Below are 21,754 nucleotides of genomic sequence, written 5' to 3' on the forward strand. Positions count from 1 at the left end.
CTGAAGTAGCAAGGACATGGACCATATAGAACCTCTAGTCATTTTACTGCTGCTCTTTAGTTATTGTCTTAGGTACTTTCAAGAAACTGCATTGTTGGTTAAGGGCTTGTAAGTAAGCATTTCACTGTAAGGTCTACTACACCTGTTGTATTCATCATTACACTGTAAGGTCTACTACACCTGTTGTATTCAGCATTTCACTGTAAGGTCTACTACACCTGTTGTATTCAGCATTTCACTGTAAGGTCTACTACACTGTTTGTATTCAGCATTTCACTGTGAGGTCTACTACACCTGTTGTATTCAGCATTTCACTGTGAGGTCTACTACACCTGTTGTATTCAGCATTTCACTGTGAGGTCTACTACACCTGTTGTATTCAGCACATGTAACAAATAACATTTGATTTCAGCTTTACAGATTAAATTGAGCTCTTATTCTATGGTGCACAGGAATCAATATTTAATTTCAAGGGCACTTTCAATAACAAAGTTAAACATTCAACTAAATGCAGGTGAATACACACAGTACCTTCAAAAAGTATTCAGACCCCTTGACTTGTTTTGCTACAACCTTACTATAAGACGTATTACATTTAATCCATCTGTATTTTAAAAGGGGACATTGTTTTCCAGTCCCACTGTACCTTTGTAGGAATCAGAATGACTAAACAAAAAACAACCAGACGTCATGGATCCTGCAGAACCAGTTCCTCCACGTGTCAGCCATACCATTCCAGTTGACAAGGAGCTTTGCTAAAAATGCTTTTAATTACAGATAAAAAGGTGGACAAGTAAACACACAAGATAATTCCCTTTAAAAATACAATTTTACCACCAAGAAGTACACTACACAAGTCTTAAAGACTAAGGTTAAGTGCTCTTCAGAAGACTGACAAACAGGAAGTCCATAAGGTTTGGAGAAGGAAACAGAATATATATTGAGGCACTTGAAACAGGTCGCTTACTGACTCCTCAGCATTTAGAAAGCAATAAAATAGATGTCAGTGTTTTGACAAGGCAACAGGAAATGGTTTAAAGTAATGTTGAGGGGCCGGGTGGGGTCGCTGAGACAATGGACGGTCATGTCTGGGTCAGCACTCTCCTTTACTCCGGATGAGAATGTTACTCTTCCGCTCCCTGGGAACACACACGGAGCAGAATAAAAACCGAGCGAAACAAGGCAGGCACAGAGCAAAACAAGGCAGGCACAGAGCAAAACAAGACAGGCACAGAGCAAAACAGGCACAGAGCAAAACAAGACAGGCACAGAGCAAAACAAGACAGGCACAGAGCAAAACAAGACAGGCACAGAGCAAAACAAGACAGGCACAGAGCAAAACAAGACAGGCACAGAGCAAGAGAGAAAGCAAAGTCAAGTTGAACGTTTAAGTTGGATACTTACATGTTCTGAAAGCACAGCATGCATTCGTTAGAGTAGCTGCTGCCGTCGCTTCCGCACACGGGCTCGAAGTTGCGGGGGCACATGGGCAAGTTGTACTGGGAACAGTCAGCCTGTTGGACAAAGACCAGGTTATGTAACAAATAAGAGGTGTTGGTAATATAGTGGGAACAGTCACCCTGTTTTCTGGTCCAACAGACTATGTAATAAAGGACTTTGGTCTCAATAAATAAAGTGAGGTTTTGGTAATAGTGTACTGGTATGACACCATGTGAAGAGAACATGGATAACAGGGAACAATCCATATGTTTCTTGCTCCTTCCACTGGCGCAGTGCACCTGGGGTGTATTCATTAGTCAGATTATGTTGCAAAATGTATTGCAAAGGAAGCCAATTACAGTTTACTCTTGGAATCAAACAGAAGAGGGCATTTATCCAATAGAAATGCTCGTTTATTGAAAAACGTTTTACATGGAGCAAATTGTTAGTTTCAAAACGTTTAGCAACAGAATGCAACTAATGAATACAGCCCTGACTAATGTCAACAACGGTAATGACTGTAAACATACGGGTGTACTTGGTGAACAATTGAATTTTGTCCTGAGGAAGACTCATACTGTTCACACTGTTCTGCATGAACTAATCCAGCACAGAGCACCGTGTTTTATAACTGCTCATAGCCTTTCACTACACGAAGTAAACAAAGCGTTTAGCCTGCTTACCTCTGTGGTGCCGTCTGGGAGACTCGCTCCTCGTGCCAAAACTAAGACAGAGAAAGATGTTAAACCGGAGGTTCATTCATTATTTAACGTCACATTTGATTTCCAGGAGTTCCAATCTAAACGACAAAAAGGATCATGTTTTCTCTAGTCAAAAATCTGCGCGTCGGTCATCAAGGCAGTTCGCTGGAAGTATCGACTGTGTGTTTGTCTAAACTGCTCTTAGAAGTTAATGTACCGTTTTTGTTGTTATTTAATAAAAAACTATTTATCTGCCACTTGGTACTAATTATGTAAAAGTCAAGATGAACAACACTCACCGGCAACACTGAGAAGGCAAAGCGTCAGCCGTGTAAAGGTCCACATTCTATCCGTTGTGAAGGTGCGTAGGCAGGTGACGCAACCAGCCACCGGAACCGTATTTATACCTTGTAGGTCTCCACCCCAAACGCTTAAGAATCGGCACCTTTTTTTTCAATGTTCGCCTAAAATGACATACCCAAATCTAACTGCCTGTAGCTCAGGGCCTTCATGAAGCAAGGATATGGATATTATTGGTACCATTTGAAGGAAACACTTTGAAGTTTGTGGAAAAGTGAAAAGAATGTAGGAGAATAAAACACATTAGATCTGGTAAAAGATAACACAAAGGGAAAAAACTACTTTTTTTTGTATTTTTTTTGTACCATCATCTTTGAAATGCAAGAGAAAGGCCATCATGTTTTAATCCAGTCCAGCTGCAATTTAGATTTTGTCCACTAGATGGCAGTAGTATATGTGCAATGTTTCACACGATCCAATGAACCATTGCATTTCTGTTAAAAATGTTGTATCAACACTGCCCAAATGTGCCTAATTTGTTTATTAATAACTTTTCATGTTCAAAATGGTGCACTCTCCTCAAACAATAGCATGGTATTATTTCACTGTAATAGCTACTGTAAATTGTACAGTACAGTTATATTAACAAGAATTTAAGCTTTTTGCCAATATCAGATATGTCTATGTCCTGGGAAATGTTCTTGTTACTTACAACCTCATGCTAATCACATTAGCCTACGTTAGCTCAACCGTCCCGCCGGGGATCCACCAATCCTGAAGAAGTTGGTTCGTCACTAGTTACCACAGTCACAAATCATTATCCCCGACTATTTGTACAATGTATCTTCTTAAAATGTGCCTAACCCTCTTAACCTTACATTTTAATGAAATTTGGCAATGGAAACTAGTGGGAACACCACTCAGAGAGACATGTCGCAATATGTCCTGTACCTTTGTGAGAGTATTGTGATTAAACATACCAAAGTGACTCAATTTATTCCCCCCAAAAACATCTGGACAACATAATATGTAAGATAGTATGGGAACATAGGCTACTCAAGCTGTTCCTTTCTAGATAACAATGATTCTATAACAACAACATCAGCCTATCAGTAGTCAGCTGTTATGGACATGTGGTATCTGCAGGGCGTCATGGTTACTACAGCGAAAACAACTTCTAGCCCAACCAGGGCCCCGGGTTTTCCCGATAGAACTAAAAGGCTTTCCATGGTCAATCAGACGCCTGCAGTGACCATAGAGCATCAAGCCTCATGTCCATCAGATGCGTCCCCAAAAATTATTGCTTTTTTTAAAAATGTAATTTGTATACAATCTTTATTTAACTAGGCGTTGCGGTGGAAGTCATTCATTGTCAATGAACCAGTCACTGCGTCGGGAATGCTGTGATCCACATGTGTTCAATATTTTCAACTCGTGTTTTGCTTTTCCATGCAGTGGTACAAACAGAAGTTCATAAACAGTCAGATATCTAATTACAAACCACATTGCTAGATACACTATATATACAAAAGTATGTGAACACCTCTTCAAATTATTTCAGCCACACCATTGCTGACAGGTGTATAAAATCGAGTACACAGCCATGCAATCTCCATAGACAAACATTGGCAGTAGAATGGCCTTACTGAAGAGCTCAGTGACTTTCAACGTGGCACCGTCATAGAATACCACCTTTCCAACAAGTCAGTTTGTCAGATTTCTGCTCTGCTAGAGCTGCCCTGGTTAACTGTAAGTGCTGTTATTGTGAAGTGGAAACATCTAGGAGCAACAACGGCTCAGCCGCAAAGTGGTAGGCCACACAAGCTCACAAAACGGGACCGCTGATTGCTCAAGCGTGTAAAAATCGTCTGTCCTCAGTTGCAACACTCACTACCGAGTTCCAAACTGCCTCTGGAAGCAACGTCATCACAGGAACTGTTCGTCAGGAGCTTCATGAAATGGGTTTCCGTGGCTAAGCAGCCGCACACAAGCCTAAGATCACCATGCGCAATGCCAAGCATCGCCTGGAGTGATGTGAAGCTCGCCGCCATTGGACTCTGGAGCAGTGGAAATGCGTTCTCTGGAGTGATGAATCACGCTTCACCATCTGGCAGTCCGACGGACGAATCTGTGTTTGGCGCATGCCAAGAGAACGTTACCTGCCCCAATGCATAGTGCCAACTGTAAAGTTTGGTGGAGGAGGAATAATGGTCTGTGGCTGTTTTTCATGGTTCAGGCCCCTTAGTTCCAGTGAAGGGAAATCTTAACTCTACAGAATACACTGCCTGCCCTCCAGGACATCTACAGCACCCGGTGTCACAGGAAGGCCAAAAAGATCATCAAGGACAACAACCACCCGAGCCACGGCCTGTTCACCCCGCTACCATCTAGAAGGTGGACCCAGTACAGGTGCATCAAAGCTGGGACCTAGAGCTGAAAAAACAGCTTCTTTCTCCAGGCCATCAGACTGTTAAAAGCCATCACTAACCGACCTTCGCCCAGTGCCTTGCCTTGAACCTTAGTCACTGTTACAGCTACCACCGGTACTCTACCTCTGCACCTTAGTCACTGTTACGGCTACCCCCGGTACGCTACCATGCCACCTTAGTCACTTACGGCTACCACCAGGTACTCTACCTGCACCTTAGTCACTGTTACGGCTACCACCCGGTACTCTACCCTGCACCTTAGTCACTGTTCCGGCTACCACCCGGTACCTCACCCTGCCCGTTAGTCACTGTTACGGCTACCACCCGTACTCTACCCTGCACCTTAGTCACTGTTACGGCTACCACCCGGTACTCTACTCTGCACCTTAGTCACTGTTACGGCTACCACCCGTACCTACCTAAACCTTTAGTCACTGTTACGGCTACCACCCGGTACTCTACCCTGCACCTTAGTGACTGTTACGGCTACCACCACCCGGTACCTACCCTGCACCTTAGTCACTGTTACGGCTACCACCCGGTACTCTACCCTGCACCTTAGCCACTGTTTACGGCTACCACCCGGTACACTACCCTGCACCTTGTCACTGTTACGGCTACCACCCGGTACCTACCCTGACCTTAGTCACTGTTAGGGCTACCACCCGGTACTCTAACCTGCCCCTAGTGACTGTTACGGCTACCCCCGGTACTCTACCCTACACCTATAGTCACTGTTACGGCTACCACCTACTCTACCTGCACCTTAGTCACTGTTAGGGCTACCACCCGGTACTCTACCCTGCCACCTTAGTCACTGTTACGGCTACCACCCGGTACTCTAACCCTGCACCTTAGTCCACTGTTACGGCTACCGCCACCCGGTAACTCTACCCTGCACCTTAGTGACTGTTACGGCTACCACCAGGTACTCTACACTAACCTTATCCTGTTAAGCTACCACCCGTACTCTACCCTGCACGTTAGTCACTGTTACGGCTACCACCCGGTACTCTAAACCCTGCACCTTAGTCACTGTTACGGCTACCACCCGGTACTCTACTCTACCCTGCACCTTAGTCACTGTTACGTTACCACCCGTACTCTACCCTGCTCCTTAGTCACTGTTACGGCTACCACCCGGTACTCTACCCTGCACCTTAGTCACTGTCACGGCTACCACCCGGTACTCTACCCTGCACCTTAGTCACTGTTACAGCTACCACCCGTAACTCTACACTGCACCTTAGTCATGTTTCGGCTACCACCCGGTACTCTACCCTGCACGTTAGAGACTGTTCGGCTACCACCCGGTACTCTACCCGCACCTTAGTCACTGTTACGGCTACCACCCGGTACTCTAACCTGCACCACCCTATCACTGTTACGCTACCACCCGCTCTACTCTAACCCTGCACCTATCACTGTTACTTTCTACCACCCGGTACTCTACCATGCACCTTAGTCACTGTTACGGTTACCACCCGGTACTCTACCCTGCACCTTAGTCACTGTTACGCTACCACCCGTACTCTACCCTGCACCTAGTCCTGTTACAGCTACCACCCCGTTACTCTACCCTGCACCTTAGTCACTGTTACGGCTACCACCCGGTACTCTACACTGCACCTTAGTCACTGTTACGGCTACCACCACGGGTACTCTACCCTGCACCTTAGTCATGTAACTGTTACGGTACCACCCGGTACTCTACCCCTGCACCTTAGTCACTGTTACGGCTACCGACCCGGTACTCTACCCTTGCACCTTAGTCACTGTTACGGCTACCACCCGGTACTCTACCCTGCACCTTAGTCACTGTTACGCGCTACCACCCGGTACTCTACCCTGCACCTTAGTCACTGTTAGGCTACCACCCGGTACTCTACCCCTGCACCTTATCACTGTTACGGCTACCACCCGTACTCTACTTGCACCTTAGTGACTGTTACGGCTACCACCCGGTACTCTACCCTGCACCTTAGTCACTGTTACGGCTACCACCCCGGTACTCTACCCTCCCTTAGTCCACTGTTACGGCTACGCACCCGGTACTCTACATGCACCTTAGTCACTGTTACAGCTACCACCCGGTACTCTACCCTGCACCTTAGTCACTGTTAGGTTACCACCCGGTACTCTACCCTGCACCTTAGTCACTGTTACGGCTTACCACCCCTGGTACTACTACCCTGCACCTTAGTCACTGTTACGGCTACCACCCGTACCTATACCTGCACCTTGGTCCTGTTACGGCTACCACCCGTACTCTACCTGCCCTTAGTCACTGTTACGGCTACCACCCGGTACTCTACCCTGCACCTTAGTCACTGTTACGGTTACCACCCGATTACTCTACCCTGCACCTTAGTCACTGTTACGGCTACCACCCGGGTACTCTAACCCTGCACCTTAGTCCACTGTTACTGCTACCACCCGGTACTCTAACCCTGCACCTAGTCACTGTTACGGCTACCACCCGTGACTCCTAAACCTGCACCTTAGTCACTGTTACGGCTACCACCCGGTACTCTACCTGCACCTTAGTCACTGTTACGCTACCACCCGGTACTCTACCTCCCTAGTGACTGTTACGGTTACCACCCGGTTACTCTAACCCTGCACCTTAGTCACTGTTACGGCTACCCCGGTACCTACCCTGCACTTAGTCACTGTACGGTTACCCCGGTACTCTACCCTGCACCTTAGTCACTGTTACGGTTACCACCCGGTACTCTACCCTGCACCTTAGTGACTGTTCGCGGCTAACCACCCGGTACTCTACCCTACACCTTAGTCACTGTAACGGCTACCACCCGGTACTCTCACCTGCCTAGTCACTGTTACGGCACCACCCGGTACTCTACCATGCACCTTAGTCACTGTTTACGGTTACCACCCGGTACTCTACTCCTGCACCTTAGTCACTGTTACGGCTACCACCCGGTACTCTACACCCTGCACCTTAGTCACTGTTACGGCTACCACCCGGTACTCTACCCTGCACCTTAGTCACTGTTACGGCTACCACCCGGTACTCTAACCTGCACCTTAGTCACTGTTACGTTAACCACCCGTACTCTACCTGCACCTTAGCACTGTTTACTGCTACCACCCGGTACTCTACCCTGCACCTTAGTCACTGTTACAGCTACCACCCGGTACTCTACCCTGCACCTTAGTCACTGTGTACGGCTACCACCCGGTACTCTACCACTGCACCTTAGTCACTGTTAGGGCTACCACCCGGTACTCTACCCTGACCTTATTCACTGTTACGGCTACCACCCCGTACTCTACCCTGCACCTTAGTCACTGTTACGGCTACCCCCGGTACTCTACCTGCACCTTAGTCACTGTTACGGCTACCACCCGGTACTCTACCCTGCACCTTAGTCCTGTTACGGTTACCACCCGGTACTCTACCCTGCACCTTAGTCACTGTTACGGTTACCACCCGACCTACCCTGCACCTGTCACTGTTACAGCTACCACCCGTACTCTACCTGCACCTTAGTCACTGTTACGCTACCACCCGGTACTCTACCTCTTGCACCTTATCACTGTTACGGCTACCACCCGGTACTCTAACCCTGCACCTTAGTCACGTTTCAGCTACCACCGGTACTCTACCCTGCACCTTAGTCACTGTTACAGCTACACCCGGTACTCTACCCTGCACCTTAGTCACTGTTACGGGCTACCACCCGTACTCTACCTGCACCTTAGTCATTGTTACGTTACCACCCGTACTCTACCTGCACCTTAGTGCTGTTAGCTACACCCGTCTCTACCTGCACCTTAGTGAGCTGTTACGGCTACCACCCGTACGTATCTACCCTTCACTTTAGTCACTGTTACGGCTACCACCCGTATCTACCTGCACCTTAGTGACTGTTTACAGCTACCACCGCGGTACTCTACCCTGCACCTTAGTCACTGTTCAGGCTACACCCCCGTACTCTACCCTGCACCTTAGCACTGTACGGCTACCACCCGGTACTCTATACCCTGCACCTTAGTCACTGTTACGTTACCACCCGTACTCATCACCTGCACCTTAGTCATTGTTACGGCTACCACCCGGTACTCTAACCCTGACCTTAGTCACTGTTACGGCTACCCACCCGGTACTCTACCTGCACCTTAGTCACTGTTACGGCTACCACCCGTACTCTACCCTGACCTTAGTCACTGTTACGGCTACCACCCGGTACTCTACCTTGCACCTTAGTCACTGTTACGGCTACCACCGGTACTTCCTACCCTGCACCTTAGTCACTGTTACGGCTACCACCCGGTACTCTACCCTGCACCTTAGTCACTGTTACGGCTACCACCCGGTACTCTACCCTGCACCTTAGTCACTGTTACGGCTACCACCCGGTACTCTACCTTGCACCTTAGTCACTGTTACGGCTACCACCCGGTACTCTACCCTGCACTTAGTCACTGTTACGGCTACCACCCGGTACTCTCCACTGCACCTTAGTCACTGTTACGGCTACCACCCGGTACTCTACCCTGCACTTAGTCACTGTTACGCTACCACCCTACTCTACCTGCACCTTAGTCACTGTTACGGCTACCACCCGGTACTCTACCTTGCACCTTAGTCACTGTTACGGCTACCACCCGTACTCTACCCTGCACCTTAGTCACTGTTACGGCTACCACCCGGTACTCTACCCTGCACCTTAGTCACTGTTACGGCTACCCACCCGGTACTCTACCCTGCACCTTAGTCACTGTTACGGCTACCACCCGTACTCTACCCTGCACCCTTAGTCACTGTTACGTTACCACCCGGTACTCTACCTGCACCTTAGTCACTGTTAGTTACGGCTACCACCCGGTACTCTACCCTGCACCTTAGTCGTTACGGCTACCACCGGTACTCTACCCTGCACTTAGTCACTGTTACGGCTCCACCCGGTACTCTACCCTGCACCTTAGTCACTGTTACGGCTACCACCCGGTACTCTACCTGCAACTTAGTCACTGTTACGTTACCACCCGGTACTCTACCTGCACCTTAGTCACTGTTACGGCTACCACCCGGTACTCTACCCTGCACCTTAGTCCACTGTTAGGCTACCACCCGGTACTCTACCCTGCACCTTAGTCACTGTTACGGTTACCACCCGGTACTCTACCCTGTCACCTTAGTCACTGTTACGGCTACCACCCGTACTCTACCCTGCACCTTAGTCACTGTTACGGCTACCACCCGGTACTCTACCCTGCCCCTTAGTCACTGTACGGCTACCACCCGGTACTCTACCCTGCACCTTAGTCACTGTTACGGCTACCACCCGGTACTCTACCCTGCAACTTAGTCACTGTTACGGCTACCACCCGGTACTCTACCCTGCACCTAGTCACTGTTCGTTCCACCCGGTACTCTACCCTGCACCTTAGTCACTGTTAACGGCTACCACCCGGTACTCTACCCTGCACCTTAGTCACTGTTGGCTACCACCCGGTACTCTACTCTGCACCCTATCACTGTTACGTTACCACCCGGTACTCTACCTTGCACTTGTCACTGTTACAGCTACCACCCGGTACTCTACCCTGCACCTTAGTCACTGTTACGGCACCACCCGGTACTCTACCTTGCACCTTAGTCACTGTTACGGCTACCACCCGGTACTCTAACCGCACCTTAGTCACTGTTTACAGCTACCCCCGTACTCTACCTTGGCACCTTAGTCACTGTTACGGCTACCACCCGGTACTCTACCCTGCACCTAGTCACTGTTACAGCTACCACCTGTACTCTACCTGCACCTTAGTCACTGTTACGCTACCACCCGGTACTCTACCTTGCACCTTATCCACTGTTACGGCTACCACCCGTACTCTACCCTGCACCTTAGTCACTGTTACAGCTACACCCGGTACTCTACCCTGCACCTTAGTCCTGTTACGGCTACCCCCCGGTACTCTACCTTGCACCTAGTCACTGTTACGGCTACCACCGTACTCTACCCTGCACTTAGTCACTGTTAAGGTACCAACCCGGTACTCTACCCTGCACCTTAGTCACTGTTACAGCTACACACCCGGTCTCTACACCTGCACCTTAGTCACTGTTACGGCTACACCCGTACTCTAACCCTGCACCTTAGTCCTGTTACGGCTACCACCCGGTACTCTACCCTGCACCTTAGTCACTGTTATCGGCTACCACCCGTACTCTACCCTGCACCTTAGTCACTGTTACGGCTACCACCCGGTACTCTACCCTGCACCTTAGTCACTGTTCGGCTACCACCCGTACTCTACCCCTGCACCTTAGTCACTGTTACGCTACCACCCGTACTCTACTCCCTGCACCTTAGTCACTGTTACGGCTACCACCCGGTACTCTACCTGCACCTAGTCTGTACGCTACCACCCGTACTACTACCCTGCACTTAGTCACTGTTAGGCTACCACCCGGTACTCTACCCTGCACCTTAGTCACTGTTACGGCTACCACCCGTACTCTACCTGCACCTTATTCACTGTTACGGCTACCACCCGGTACTCTACCCTGCACCTTAGTCACTGTTACAGCTACCACCCGGTACTCTACCCTGCACCTTAGTCACGTGTTAGGCACACCCGGTACTCTACCCTGCACCTTATCACTGTTACGGCTACACCCGGTACTCTACCCTGCACCTTAGTCACTGTTACGCTACACCCGTACTCTACCCTCACCTTAGTCACTGTTAAGGCTACCACCCGTACTCTACCCGCACTTAGTCACTGTTACGGCTACCACCCGGTACTCTACCCTCACCTTAGTCACTGTTACGTTACAACCCGGTACTCTACCCTGCCTTACCTTAGTCCTGTTACGTTACACCCGTTACTCTACCCGCACCTTAGTCACTGTTACGGCTACCACCCGGTACTCTACCCTGCACCTAGTCACTGTTACGCTACCACCCGGTACTCTACACCCTGCACCTTTCACTGTTCGCTACCACCCGGTACTCTACCCTGCACCTTAGTCACTGTTACGGCTACCACCCGGTACTCTACCCTGCACTTAGTCACTGTTTACGCTACCACCCGGTACTCTACCCTACCTCCCTTAGTCACTGTTACGGCTACCCCGGTACTCTACCTGCACCTTAGTCACTGTTAGGGCTACAACCCGGTACTCTACCCTGACCTTAGTCACTGTTAGGGCTATACCACCCGGTACTCTACCCTGCACCTTAGTCACTGTTACAGCTCCCACCCGTACTCTACCCTGCACCTTAGTCACTGTTTAGGGCTACCACCCGGTACTCTACTGACTTAGTCACTGTTACGGCTACCACCCGGTACTCTACCCTGCACCTTAGTCACTGTTACGGCTACCACCCGGTACTCTACCTGCCCTTAGTTCACTGTTAGGGCTACCACCCGTACTCTACCCTGCACCTAGTCACTGTTACGGCTACCACCCGGTACCACTACCTGCACCTTAGTCACTGTTACAGCTACCACCCGCATGTACTCTACCCGCACCTTAGTCACTGTTACGGTCTACCACCCGCGTACTCTACCCTGCACCTTAGTCCATGTTACGCTACCACCCGGTACTCCCTGCACCTTAGTCACTGCTAGGCTACCACCCGCTACTACCTACCTGCACTTAGTCACTGTTACGGCTACCACCCTACTCTACCTGCACCTTAGTCACTGTTACGGCTACCACCCGTACTTCTACCCTGCACCCTTAGTCACTGTTACGGCTACCACCCGGTACTCTACCCTGCACCTTAGTCACTGTTACGGCTACCAACCGTACTCTACCCTGCCTGACCTTGTCACTGTTACGGCTACCAACCCGGTACTCTACCCTGCACCTTAGTCACTGTTACGGTTACCACCCCGTATACTCTACCCTGCACGTTAGGACTGTTACGGCACCACCCGTACTCTACCTGCACCTATCACTGTCTGCTACCACCCGTACTCTACTCCTTCAACCTTAGTCACTGTTACGCTACACCCGGTACTCTACCTGCACCTTAGTCACTGTTACGCTACCACCCGGTACTCTACCTGCACCTAGTCACTGTTACGGCTACCACCCGTAACTCTACCTAGACCCTGCACCTTAGTCACTGTTACGCTACCACCCGGTACTCTACCCTGCACCCTTAGTCACTGTTACGGCTACCACCCGGTACTCTACCCTGCACCTTAGTCACTGTACGGCTACACCCGGTACTCTACCCTGCACCTTAGTCACTGTTAGGCTACCACCCGGTACTCTACCCTGCACCTAGTCACTGTTACGGCTACCCACCCGGTACTCTACCTGCACCTTAGTCACTGTTACAGCTACCACCCGTACTCTACCCTGCACCTTAGTCACTGTTACGGCTACCACCCGGTACTCCACCCTGCACCTTAGTCACTGTTACGGCTACCACCCGTACTCTACCCTGCACCTTAGTCACTGTTACGGCTACCACCCGGTACTGCTACCCTGACCTGAACCTTAGTCACTGTTACGGTTACCACCGGTACTCTACCCTATGCACCTTAGTCACTGTTACGGCTACCACCCGGTACTCTAACCCTGCCCTTAGTCACTGTTACAGCTACCACCCGTTACTCTACCCTGCAACCTTAGTCACTGTTACGGCTACCACCCGTACTGCTACCCTGCACCTTAGTCACTTGTTACGGCTACCACCCGTACTCTACCCTGACCTTAGTCACTGTTACGGCTACCACCCCGGTACTCTACCTGACCTTAGTCACTGTTACGGCTACCACACCGGTACTCTACCCTGCACCTTAGTCACTGTTGGGCTACACCCGGTACTCTACCCTGCACCTAGTCACTGTTAGGCTACCACCGCTGTACTCTACCCTGCACCTTAGTCACTGTTACGTACCACCCGGTACTCTACCCTGCACCTAGTCACTGTTACGGCTACCACCCGGTACTCTACCTGCACGTTGTCACTGTTACGGCTACCACCCGGTAACTCTACCCTGCACCTTAGTCACTGTTACGCTACCACCCGGTACTCTACCTGCACCTTAGTCACTGCTAGGGCTACCACCCGTACTCTACCCTGCACCTTAGTCACTGTTTACGGCTACCACCCGGTACGTCTAACCTGCACCTTAGTCACTGTTACGGCTACCACCCCTGTACTCTACCCTGCACCTTAGTCACTGTTACGGTTACCACCCGTTACTCTACCCTGCACCTTAGTCACTGTTACGGCTACCACCCGTACTCTACCCTGCCTTAGTCACTGTAGGGCTACCACCCGTACTCTCCCTGCACCTTAGAGTACTGTTACAGGTACCACCCGTACTCTACCCTGCACCTTAGTCACTGTTACGGCTACCACCCGGTACCTACCCTGCACCTTAGTCACTGTTACGGCTACCACCCGTTACTCTACCCTGCACCTTTAGTCACTGTTACGGCTACCACCCTACTCTACCCTCTTGACCTTATCATTGTACGGCTACCACCCGGTACTCTACCTGCACCTTAGTCACTGTTACGTCTACCACCCGGTACTCTACCCTGCACGTTAGACACTGTTACGGCTACCACCCGTACTTACTACCTGCACCTAGTCCTGTTACGGCTACCACCCGGGTACTCTACCCTGCACCTTAGTCACTGTTACGGCTACCACCCGGTACTCTACCCTGCACCTTAGTCACTGTTACGCTACCACCCGGGTACTCTACCTGCACCCTTAGTCACTGTTACGCTACCACCCTGTACTCTACCTGCACCTTAGTTCACTGTTACGGCTACCACCCGGTCCTCTACCCTGCACCTAGTCACTGTTACGGTACCACCCGTACTCTACCCTGCACCTTTCACTGTTACGGCTACCACCCGGTACTCTACCCTGCACTTAGTCACTGTTACGGCTACCACCCGGTACTCTAACCCTGCACCTTAGTCACTGTTAAGCGCTACCACCCGTACTCCTACCTGCACCTTAGTCACTGTTAGGCACCACCCGTACTCTAACCCTGTACCTTAGTCACTGTTACGGCTACCACCGGACTCTACCCTGCACCTTAGTCACTGGTTACGGCTACCACCCTGTATCTACACCCTGCACCTTAGTCACTGTTAGGCTACCACCCGGTACTCTACCTGTACCTTAGTCACTGTTACGGTCCACCCGGTACTCTAACCCTGCACCTTAGTCACGTTACGGCTACCACCCGTACCTACCCTGCACGTTAGTCACTGTTACGCTACCACCCGTTATCTACCTCTGCACCTTTCACTGTTACGGCTACCACCCGGTACTCTACCCTGCACCTATTCACTGTACTGCTACCACCCGGTACTCTACCCTGCACCTTAGTCACTGTTACGCTACCACCCGGTACTCTACCCTGCACCTTAGTCACTGTTTCCGGCTACCACCCGGTACTCTACCCTGCCCCTAGTCACTGTTATAGCTGACTACCCGGTACTCTAACCCTGCACCTTAGTCACGGTTACGGCTACCACCCGGTACTCTACCTGCACCTTAGTCACTGTAAGGCTACCACCCGGTACTCTACCCTGCACCTTAGTCACTGTTAGGGCTACCACCCGGTACTCTACCCTGTACCTTAGTCACTGTTACGGCTACCACCCGGTACTCTACCCTGCACTCTAGTCACTGTTACGGCTACCACCCGGTACTCCTACCCTGCACCTTAGTCACTGTTAGGCTACCACCTGGTACTCTACCCTGTACCTTAGTCACTGTTACGGTTTCCCACCCGTTACTCTACCCTGCACCTTATCACGTGGTTACGGCTACCACCCGGTACTCTACCCTGCCCTTAGTCCTGTTACGGCTCACCACAGCGTACTCTAACTACCCTGCACCTTAGTCACACTGTTACGGCTACCACCCGGTACTCTACCCTGCACCTTGTACTGTTACGGCTACCACCCGTACTCTACCCTGCACCTTAGTCACTGTTACGCTACCACCCGTGTACTCTACCCTGCACCTTAGTCACTGTTACGGCTACCACCGTACTCTACCCTGCACCCTAGTCACTTTTACAGCTACTACCCGGTACTCTACCCTGCACCTTAGTCACTGTTACGGCTACCACCCGGTACTCTACCTTGCACCTTAGTGACTGTTACGGCTACCACCCGGTACTCTACCCTGCACGTTAGAGACTGTTACGGCTACCACCCGGTACTCTACCATGCACCTTAGTGACTGTTACGGCTACCACCCGGTACTCTACCCTGCACCTTAGTGACTGTTACGGCTACCACCCGGTACTCTACCCTGCACCTTAGTCACTGTTACAGCTACCACCCGGTACTCTACCCTGCACCTTAGTCACTGTTACGCTACCACCCGGTAACTCTACCCTGCACCTTAGTCCTGTTACGGCTTACCACCCGTACTCTACCCTCACCTTAGTCACTGTTACTGCTACCACCGGTACTCTAACCCTGCACCTTAGTCACTGTTACGGCTACCCCGGTACTCTACCCTTCACCTTAGTCCTGTTACGGCTACCACCCGTACTCTAACCCTGCACCTTAGAGACTGTTACGCTACCACCCGGTACTCTAACCTGCACCTTAGTCCACTGTTACGGCTACCACCGGTACTCTACCCTGCACCTTAGTCCTGTTACGGCTACCACCGTACTCTACCCTGCACCTAGTCCCTGTTACGGCTACCACCCGTACTCTACCCTGCACCTTAGTCACTGTTAGGCTACCACCCGGTACTCTACCTTGCACCTTAGTCACTGTTACGGCTACCACCCGTACTCATACCTGCACCTTAGTCACTGTTACAGCTACCACCCGGTACTCTACCCTGCACCTTAGTCCTGTTACGGCTACCACCCGTTACTCTACCCTGCACCTTAGTCACTGTTACGGCTACCACCCGGTACTCTACCCTGACCTTAGTCACTGTTACGGCTACCACCGGTACTCTACCTGCACCTTAGTCACTGACGGCTACCACCCGGTACTCTACCCCACCTTAGTCTGTTGCTACCACCCGGTCTCTACCCTGACCTTAGTCACTGTTAGGTTACCACCCGTACTCTACCCTGCACCTTAGTCACTGTTACGGCTACCACCCGGTACTCTACCCTCGCACCTTATTCACTGTTACGCTACCACCCGGTACTCTACCCTGCACCTTAGTCACTGTTACGGCTACCACCGGTACTCTACCCTGCACCTTAGCCACTGTTACGGCTACCACCCGGTACTCTACCCTGCACCTTAGTCACTGTTACGGCTACCACCCGGTACTCTACCCTGCACCTTAGTCACTGTTACGGCTACCACCCGGTACTCTACCCTGCACCCTAGTCACTGTTACAGCTACTACCCGGTACTCTACCCTGCACCTTAGTCACTGTTACGGCTACCACCCGGTACTCTACTTGCACCTTAGTGACCTGTAACGGCTACCACCCTTACTCTACCCTGCACGTTAGAGACTGTTACGGCTACCACCCGTTACTCTACCATGCACCTTAGTGACGGTTACGGCTACCACCGGTACTCTAACCCTGCACCTTATGACCTGTTACGGCTACCACCCCGGTACTCTACCCTGCACCTTAGTCACTGTTACAGCTACCACCCGTAACTCTACCCTGCACCTTAGTCACTGTTACAGCTACCACCCGGTACTCTACCATGCACCTTAGTCACTGTTACGGCTACCACCCGTACTCACCCTGCACTTAGTCCTGTTACGGCTACCACCCGGTACTCTACCCTGCACCTTAGTCACTGTTACGGCTACCACCCGTACTCTACCCTTCACCTAGTCACTGTTACGGCTACCACCCGGTACTCTACCCTGCACCTAGTAGACTGTTACGGCTACCACCCGGTACTCTACCCTGCACCTTAGTCACTGTTACGGCTACCACCCGTACTCTACCCTGCACTTAGTCACTGTTACGGCTACCACCGCGTACTCTACCCTTGCACCCTAGTCACTGTTACGGCTACCACCCGTACTCTACCCGCACCTTAGTCACTGTTGGGCTACCACCGTACTCTACCTTGCACCTTAGTCACTGTTACGGTACCACCCGGTACTCTACCCTGCACCTTAGTCACTGTTACAGCTACCACCCGTTACTCTACCTGCACCTTAGTCACTGTTACGGCTACCACCCGTACTCTACCCTGCCATTAGTCACTGTTACGGCTACCACCCGGTACTCTACCCTGCACCTTAGTCACTGTTACGGCTACCACCCGGTACTCTACCTTGCAACCTTAGTCACTGTTACAGCTACTACCCGGTACTCTACTCTGCACCTTAGTTCACTGTTAACCTACCACCCGGTACTCTACCCTGACCTTAGTCACTGTTACAGCTACCACCCGGTACTCTACCCTGCACCTTAGTCACTGTTAGGGCTACCACCCGGTACTCTACCCTGCACCTTAGTCACTGTTAGGGCTACCACCGGTACTCTACCCGCACCTGTCACTGTTACGGCTACCACCCGGTACTCTACCCTGCACCTTAGTCACTGTTACGGCTACCACCCGGTACTCTACTCCCTGCACCTTAGTCACTGCTAGCTACCACCCGTACTCTACCCTGCACTTAGAACTGTTACGGCTACCACCCGGTACTCTACCCTGCACCTTAGTCACTGTACGGCTACCACACCGGTACTCTACCCTGCACCTTAGTCACTGTTACGGCTACCACCCGTACTCTACCTGCACCTTAGTCACTGTTACGGCTACCACCCTACTCTACCTGCTGAACTTAGTCATGTTACGGCTACCACCGGTACTCTCCACCTTAGTCACTGTTACGTTACCACCGGTACTCTACCTGCACTTAGAGACTGTTACGGCTACCACCGACTCTACCCTGCACCTTAGTCACTGTTACGGCTACCACCCGGTACTCTACCCTGCCTTAGTCACTGTTACGGCTACCACCCGGTACTCTAACCCTGCACCTTAGTCACTGTTACGGCTACACCCGGTACTCTACCTGCACCCTAGTCACTGTTACGGCTACCACCCGGTACTCTACCCTGCACCTTAGTCACTGTTACGGCTACCACCCGGTACTCTACCCTCACCTAGTCACTGTTACGTTACCACCGTACTCTACCCTGCACCTTATCACTGTTACGGCTACCACCCGGTACTCTACCCTGCACCTTAGTCACTGTTACAGCTACCACCCGGTACTCTACCCTGCACCTTAGTCACTGTAAGGCTACCACCCGGTACTCTACCCTGCACCTTAGTCACTGTTAGGGCTACCACCCGGTACTCTACCCTGTACTTAGTCACTGTTCGGCTACCACCCGGTACTCTACCCTGCACCTTAGTCACTGTTACGGCTACCACCCGGTACTCTACCTGCACCTTAGTCACTGTTAGGGCTACCACCGTACTCTACCTGACCTTAGTCACTGTTACGGTTACCCCGGTACTCTACCCTGCACCTTAGTCACTGTTACGGCTACCACCCGGTACTCTACCTGCACCTTAGTCACTGTTAGCTACCACCCGGTACTCTACCTGCACCTTAGTCACTGTTACGGCTACCACCCGGTACTCTACCCTGCACCTTAGTCACTGTTACGGCTACCACCCGGTACTCTACACTGCACCTTAGTCACTGTTACGGCTACCACCCGGTACTCTACCCTGCACTTAGTCACTGTTACGGCTACCACCGGTACTCTACCTGCACCAGTCACTGTTACAGCTACTACCCGGTACCTACCCTGCACCTTAGTCACTGTTACGGCTACCACCCGGTACTCTACCTTGCACCTTAGTGACTGTTACGGCTACCACCCGGTACTCTACCCTGCACTTAGGCTGTTACGGCTACCACCCGGTACTCTACCTGCACCTAGTGACTGTACGGCTACCACCCGGTACTCTACCCTGCACCTAGTACTGTTACGGCTACCACCCGTACTCCCTGCACCTTAGTCACTGTTACAGCTACCACCGTACTCTACCTGCACCTTAGTCACTGTTACAGCTACCACCCGTACTCTACCATGCACCTTAGTCACTGTACGGCTACCACCCGGTACTCTACCCTGCACCTTGGTCACTGTTACGGCTACCACCCGGTACTCTACCCTGCACCTTAGTCACTGTTACGGCTACCACCCGGTACTCTACCTCACCTTAGTCACTGTTACGGCTCACCCGTACTCTACCTGCACCTAGACTGTTACGGCTACCACCGGTACTCTACCCTGCACCTTAGTCACTGTTACGGCTACCACCCGGTACTCTACCCTGCACCTTAGTCACTGTACGGCTACCACCGTACTCTACCTGCACCTAGTCACTGTTACGGCTACCACCCGGTACTCTACCCTGCACCTTAGTCACTGTTAGGGCTACAACCCGGTACTCTACCCCTGCACCTTAGTCACTGTTACGGCTACCACCCGGTACTCTACCCTGCACCTTAGTCACTGTTACGGCTACCACCCGTACTCTACCTGCACCTTAGTCACTGTTACGGCTACCACCCGGTACTCTACCCTGCACCTTAGTCACTGTTACGGCTACCACCCGGTACTCTACCCTGAACCTTAGTCACTGTTACGGCTACCACCCGGTACTCTACCCTGCACCTTAGTCACTGTTACGCTACCACCCGGTACTCTACCCTGCACCTTAGTCACTGTTACGGCTACCACCCGGTACTCTACCCTGTACCTTAGTCACTGTTACGGTTACCACCCGGTACTCTACCCTGCACCTTAGTCACTGTTACGGCTACCACCCGGTACTCTACCCTGCACCTTAGTCACTGTTACACTACCACCCGGTACTCTACCCTGCACCTTAGTCACTGTTACGGCTACCACCCGTACTCTACCCTGCACCTTAGTCACTGTTACGGCTACCACCCGGTACTCTACCCTGCACCTTAGTCACTGTTACGGCTACCACCCGGTACTCTACCCTGCACCTAGTCACTGTTACGGCTACCACCCGGTACTCTACCCTGCCCCTAGTCACTTTTACAGCTATACCCGGTACTCTACCCTGCACCTTAGTCACTGTTACGGCTACCACCGGTACTCTACCTTGCACCTTAGTACTGTTACGGCTACCACCCGTACTCTACCCTGCACGTTAGAGACTGTTACGACTACCACCCGGTACTCTACCATGCACCTTAGTGACTGTTACGGCTACCACCCGGTACTCTACCCTGCACCTTAGTGACTGTTACGGCTACCACCCGGTACTCTACCCTGCACCTTAGTCACTGTTACAGCTACCACCCGGTACTCTACCCTGCACCTTAGTCACTGTTACAGCTACCACCCGGTACTCTACCTGCACCTTAGTCACTGTTACGCTACCACCCGGTACTCTACCCTGCACCTTAGTCACTGTTACGGCTACCACCCGTACTCTACCCTGCACCTTAGTCACTGTACGGCTACCACCCGGTACTCTACCTGCACCTTAGTCACTGTTACGCTACCACCCGGTACTCTACCTGCACCTTAGAGACTGTTACGGCTACCACCCGTACTCTACCCTGCACCTTAGTCACTGTTACGGCTACCACCCGGTACTCTACCCTGCACCTTAGTCCTGTTACGGCTACACCCTACTCTACCCTGCACCTAGTCACTGTTACGGCTACCACCCGGTACTCTACCCTGCACCTTAGTCACTGTTAGGGCTACCACCCGGTACTCTACCTGCACCTTAGTCACTGTTACGTTACCACCCGTACTCTACCCTGCACCTTAGTCACTGTTACGCTACCACCCGTACTCACCTGCACCTTAGTCACTGTTACGGCTACCACCCGGTACTCTACCCTGCACCTTAGTCACTGTTACGGCTACCACCCGGTA

General features: G+C 51.5%; 1 protein-coding gene across 1 annotated transcript; it reads right to left on the reverse strand.

Moving 5' to 3' along the window:
- Positions 1 to 751: 751 nt before the first annotated feature.
- Positions 752 to 2,553, reverse strand: LOC120047355 (serine protease inhibitor Kazal-type 1-like). Its single transcript, XM_038992878.1, has 4 exons — positions 2,441 to 2,553; positions 2,124 to 2,164; positions 1,405 to 1,514; positions 752 to 1,139 (listed from the first exon to the last, which is right to left on the reverse strand). Exons 1-4 carry the CDS (start codon positions 2,484 to 2,486, stop codon positions 1,094 to 1,096), a joined length of 243 nt encoding a protein of 80 aa, XP_038848806.1. The 5' UTR covers positions 2,487 to 2,553; the 3' UTR covers positions 752 to 1,093.
- Positions 2,554 to 21,754: the final 19,201 nt, after the last annotated feature.

The sequence above is a fragment of the Salvelinus namaycush genome, chromosome 5 (assembly GCF_016432855.1).
Source record: "Salvelinus namaycush isolate Seneca chromosome 5, SaNama_1.0, whole genome shotgun sequence".
NCBI classification, from domain to species: Eukaryota; Metazoa; Chordata; class Actinopteri; order Salmoniformes; family Salmonidae; genus Salvelinus; species Salvelinus namaycush.

What these genes read in the sequence shown, in the direction of transcription:
- LOC120047355 (XM_038992878.1), bottom strand. Translation starts at nt 2,486, where the DNA reads ATGTGGACCTTTACACGGCTGACGCTTTGCCTTCTCAGTGTTGCCG. An exon ending in TTGCCTTCTCAGTGTTGCCG is followed by an intron (nt 2,165 to 2,440) that starts GTGAGTGTTGTT and finishes TCTCTGTCTTAG; the next exon opens with TTTTGGCACGAGGAGCGAGT. An exon ending in ATGCTGTGCTTTCAGAACAT is followed by an intron (nt 1,140 to 1,404) that starts GTAAGTATCCAA and finishes GTGTGTTCCCAG; the next exon opens with GGAGCGGAAGAGTAACATTC.